This window comes from Harpegnathos saltator, unplaced genomic scaffold (genome assembly GCF_003227715.2).
Source record: "Harpegnathos saltator strain DR-91 unplaced genomic scaffold, Hsal_v8.6 scaffold533, whole genome shotgun sequence".
NCBI lineage: Eukaryota > Metazoa > Arthropoda > Insecta > Hymenoptera > Formicidae > Harpegnathos > Harpegnathos saltator.
In genome coordinates this window covers 13189-18769 of record NW_020230353.1, presented here as the reverse complement: position 1 = coordinate 18769, position 5581 = coordinate 13189, and the positions used below count along the sequence as shown (strand labels likewise).

The following is a 5581-nucleotide window of genomic DNA, read 5'->3' as shown; positions in this document are numbered from 1 at the left end:
TTTCAATTGAATGGAGCGATAAATCGGCATAATTGCCTATATTGGGGTGATGAAAATCCTCACTGGATGTATGATATCCGCACGCAGTATCCCCAAAAACTTAACGTTTGGGCGGGTTTTTGCGAACGTGGTATTGTCGGACCATTCTCCATTAATGGGAATTTGAACGCGGCGATGTATCATGAACTATTGCAAAATAAAGTCATACCCGCTTTTGAAAATATGTTTGATGGGAACATAGAAAATATTTGGTCCCAACAAGATGGTGCAGGAGGACCATGAAAGAAGGAGGGCGCGATGGTACCCAGATGGCAGCGGGACGTTCCCGTCCTGGACCTGCGTCTTATTTCGTTCCGAAGAGAGAAAAATATCGGGTGCGCGGTAGTCGCTAAGACCGGGGAATCGAACCCGGCCCTTTTGCTTGTCGGGCGACTGCTCTGGTCCAACGAGCTACCTGACAGTCTATGCTTACGACATTTTCCTCTCCCCAGATAACGCTAAGAGCCCACTATAAAGTAGCAGTACGTTAATTTTTGAATAATACTTTTTCAAATCGATGGATAGGAAGACGTGGTCAAATAGAGTGGCCTGCTAGATCACCAGATCTTCCTCCTGTCGATTATTTCTTTGGGGATATCTTAAAAACATTGTATACGAAACAAAACCTGCCAACCTTGCGGACCTTAGGGAACGTATAATACACCAAATCGACCTTATCTTGGCAGGGATGAGACGAAATGTTTTAAATAATTTTTATCTACAGCTAGGCGATTGTCACGCAGCAGACGGAGGCCAATTTGAACACTTATTCAACTAAACCACACACATATAGACACATGCACGCACACACATACAGCATAGAGGATTTGGAGTTATTAAATACTACGGGAGTGACGAACTGTGGTGTCCTTATCTCTGCTGTGACACACAGGCACAAAAAGTGTAAATCCGATCGTGCAACCTTCACCGATACACCTTGGCTAATGCCGGCGGTATTGTAACTTTCAAGCCCCATAACTCGGAAAATACTCAATAAAACATAACATATGTATAGTGTTTTGGAAAGCTCTCGAGATAGTTAGAAGAGATGAGCTACAAGAATATGCCATAAAAAATAGGGGGTTCCATTAAAAAGAACAAAGTTGAACTCCGTTTAAACTTTGGGACGTTCACTCAAGGTGAATCCAATGACACCATCTTATATCCCCGCTCGAATCAAATAATTTTTGTCTGAAACATTTCTTTCTAAAATGCATAGTTTATGAAATATTCGACCGTTCCCATACTTTTGGTACACCCTGTATGTACTGTTTCCTACATTTGTACATATACACTGTATTTGGATTATCTGTATGAAAAAGTTTATGAAATTTCATTTGTTCCTAACTTTGATATAAACAATGAGCGCGGGTTAAAACTTTCAGAACATTACACATTACAGAACAACATTACAGAACTTTGATAACATATGTGAAAATTATTGACATCGGGAGATGGTCCCTATTTCTGCATAATTACCAAAAAATTTTTTGCGACTAAAAAGAACAGATGAAGTTACAGGTCAGTAATACGATGAATATATTCATATACAGGTCAGTAATACGATGAATATATTCATGTATAGCATGTTCTCATTCCTTAAATATGTACACAGTGTCGGAAAATTACATTCTATATATGAAATTTCTTCTGTTAATTAATCTTTAATAAACAATGATCGACGGCTAAAACCTTTTGATTGTCACTCAGGAGGGTGTCCTTGATAATATATATAACAGACAAGGTCATCGGATGTGGGTCTCCTAAACAGGGGTTTTACCCAAAATTTTTAAATACGTTAATGCATCCTTTTGAATTGTTTTCCATTGACATTGAAACAAGCTTAGATTCGATGACGGATGTTGTCCGATACTTGTATTTTTTGACGATATTAACAAAAATGCCTCCGTAAGATGCACTTAACATTGTATTCATTTGTTTCCAACAAAATGATTTTTATTTTTGATGGGTATTGAAAGTTCTAAAATTCCTGCAGAAATGAAATCTTAAAGAATCACGGACGCTATTCTATGGCAAAATGTTGTGACCTGGATAATATCTCATTATCATTCAAGCAAGTCTGATATAAATAATGAAAAGTAAACTAAACCAAAATAAATCAAGAGCGGATTTATGATAAGAGAGTATTTATGTTTCAAAACGCAAGGCACATGTATAATTCTTTTTTGCCATAACGTTGTTTTCGTAAAGCCGACGCTATTTTTTAGTATCATGAATTAGGCAAGGTAAATAATATGTATTCTTGTTATCTAACAAAATATCTGGATGTGCGTTATCAAATTATTTATAAATACGCAGCTACTGCTTTGGTGCCATTCAGTGCGCAATAAAAAGCCTCTCGTGCCACAGATTTTTGTACCATTTTGTGTATACTCGAGGAATTCAGAATGAAGACTTTGCTGATTACTGTGGGTGTGTTGGCTATCATTGTAAGTATGAGGGAATATTTCAAATAAAAATAATAAATGGTAATAAATATAAAATCGAACAAGACGATGATGTTGCTTCTTGTGAATGCAAACATCGGGACAAGTTATAAATCGATCGATATCGTGATGGCATTCAATTGTTAAATCAATACGAAACAGTTTTCTACATATTTGGACATCATTATGTATATCAGGCTATGGCTTACGGTTTTGACGCAAACATGGCGCGAAAATTCCATGAAGACTTATTGAAGTGCAACAAACAACTGGGCAAGTCGCCACGTGAGTATTAAAATTAATCATATTAAGAAATTAGTATTATGAAAAATAAATTACCTCTTTATGATTAATTTATATCATAATTTAATTATTTTAGAATAACCAGAATTGTGTCCAGATATTCGATTTTTTCATCACGATTTTCGAAAATTCGACTTTTTTATTATATTATAATGCACTTGTATCACTGAACCAGTTAGAACGTTCTGTTTGATTTGAAAAATTTTCTATGTAATCGGTTCTATCGTTCTACGTTAGAAAAATATATGAATGGATAGATAATAACATATAATGTGACAATTAATATAACTGACTCATTAGCCACTGAGCTTCAACATTAAGCTTTTAACATGTAACTAAATAAAGAGAGAGCATCAAAATGACTAGATTCAACACAGTAAATGTAAATTTATAAAACTAAACGGGTATTTTGACAAACCTGATAAATTATTGATTTGCAATTTTTTGGACACTGTATTCGTGTTTTACATAATTTGCATTAGTCTTAAGGATAGCACGATGACAATTTAATTCGTCCCATTTTTAATAAAGAAATGGTTCTAAAAATCTACCAATTGTATTAGTACATCTGTTAATTTTTGCTTTACAGCTGAGGTTAATGTCGACACGGTCTTGTGCGCGGCAGATATGTATGGGGTACGTATACTTATATTTGAAATATATATGTATATGCAATACATACTTATATACATTTATATATAAATATGCATATATACATACATATATATATATATGAATCTAGCGATAGACATGAGTATATTGAACTTTGAACCCTGATCCTTGAACCTTTCGCTGAGCACAGTAGTCGTCATATAATTGTAGATTAGGTCATTTTGGACAAAACAATTTCTATTTTGCGAATAAGTACGTAAATTTTCAATTAAAAGAGCCTCTAGATGTGATCATTTTCATCATTCATCAATCATTAATAACTTAATAAATATTGCAATTTCTGTAATGTAGTACTTGACTTTTCTTCTCAGTTTTATCTCATTAATCTTCACAATTTTTCATTTCCAAAAAATCCCGGACATCCCGTATATATATAGAAAATATCCTGAATTTAAATAATTGAACTATTAAATAATTGAACAATATCTCTACATTTTATATCTGGCTTGTTTTAGGAGAATAATATTTCAAAATATACAGAACATAAGTTGGAATTTCTAAAAAAATTATTTTGTCAGACATATACACACGCATTAATTTTATGATTTTATCAATTTTGATTCTTGTTAATTTTGTAATTATTTAGACACCATTTTTAGTAATTATAACATTTGACGTAACGTATTATTAAATCATCTATTTCAGCTGCGTAACGAGAAAGGCGAGTGCAGAAAGGTGGAAGTTTCCCAAGCACTTGTGGACTTCATTTCAAACGACGAGAAAAGAAATTTGGCGGAAAGAATCTATCTCAAGTGTTCTGATGACGGTAATTTATATTTTATTAATACCCTCGGAAATATAATTGTCATAATTGCTCAATGTTCTTTCAATTGCAGTAACTAAAAGTGGAGCCACTGGTAACGAACACGCTCGGAAAATTGTCAGTTGCTGTTTGCCAATTATGTATCTCCTTGACGAAGTCGAATAAACCGCAGTGGAATAAAGCGTAAACCGGACCCTTTTTCAAGTTGACCGTACAAAACTCTATTGATTCACAGAATCATCTCTAATTACTTCAGTTATGCATTGTAAATGAACAAAAGCTAATTGGTGAGGAGGAAAAATTGTCGAAATAAATGAAGTCACAATAGACAAAAAGGAGTCTCATAATACCTTTTTCGATCTTCCGATTCGATTTTTAATCCTTGAATTCTGGCGATCGACCGAGATGCGATCTCTCTCGCGACGGACTCGCGATATCCTGAACGTTAGATGTCCTTCCTAAGAAAATCGCAAGTGCTTGAAATCGTAGCAACTTTAAAATTCATAAGAGGAATATATTACATTGAATGTAGTAACACACATTCGATAGATCCCTTCAAAAGAGACAGCATTCTCTCGAAAAATTTTTTTATTTTTTTATAAAATTTCAAATATTAATCGAGCGAAGTTGAAGAAACAAAATTTGGTAAATCTTCTGTTCAGGGGACCTAGCTCCGATGACCTTGTCTGTTAGATATTTTATCAAGGAGACCTTCCTGAGTCACAATCGATACGTTTTAGCAGTTGCTCATTGTTTATTAAAGAGTTATTAAAAAAAAAGTTGGACGAATGTAGTGTAATTTTTCGAAACAGTTTAATAAGAAAGAGATAATTTTTCATCATCAGATATTCATTGAAGGAGCATGTAATATATACATACGTGTTATATATGTAGTGTAATGTTTTGATTTCTTATATTCCTTTGTAAGGCACTCTTACTTCGTAAGCTCATTACAATTTTAGTAAGTATGTCATAGCTCTGCTATGTGGTAAAGTCGTTCTCGCTTTTGCTTTAGAAATGAAATACTTTATACAGTTAAATACATGAGTTTCTAAATGTAACACATGATTTCAATGCGGAATTTTATAGATAGAGCCCATTTTCTTTAGACACAATATACATTAAACAATGTTAAACAATACATATAAACCGGAGAAGGGCTTTGCCTCTCTCCCGCACCCCTCAAACAAATCCTAACCTAACCTAACTTATTGCACCTTTATATATTTTTGAACATTGTTGAACAAGTTTTCTTAAGATCTATCATCTAACCCAATTTAACTTATTATATCTGCATATAATTAGGCGTTGTGGGTTTTAAGTAAATCTTTTCATATAAGGATGCAATAAGTTAAGT

At 33.7% G+C, this 5581-nt stretch overlaps 1 protein-coding gene across 1 annotated transcript; it reads left to right on the top strand.

Annotated features, from left to right (window-relative positions):
* The first annotated feature begins 2367 nt into the window (after nt 1–2367).
* Nucleotides 2368–4560, top strand: LOC112589515 (uncharacterized). The gene is made up of 5 exons (XM_025303126.1): nt 2368–2489; nt 2684–2771; nt 3379–3425; nt 4107–4227; nt 4298–4560. The coding sequence occupies exons 1-5, from the start codon at nt 2448–2450 to the stop codon at nt 4387–4389; spliced, it is 390 nt and encodes a 129-aa protein (XP_025158911.1). The 5' UTR covers nt 2368–2447; the 3' UTR covers nt 4390–4560.
* Nucleotides 4561–5581: the final 1021 nt, after the last annotated feature.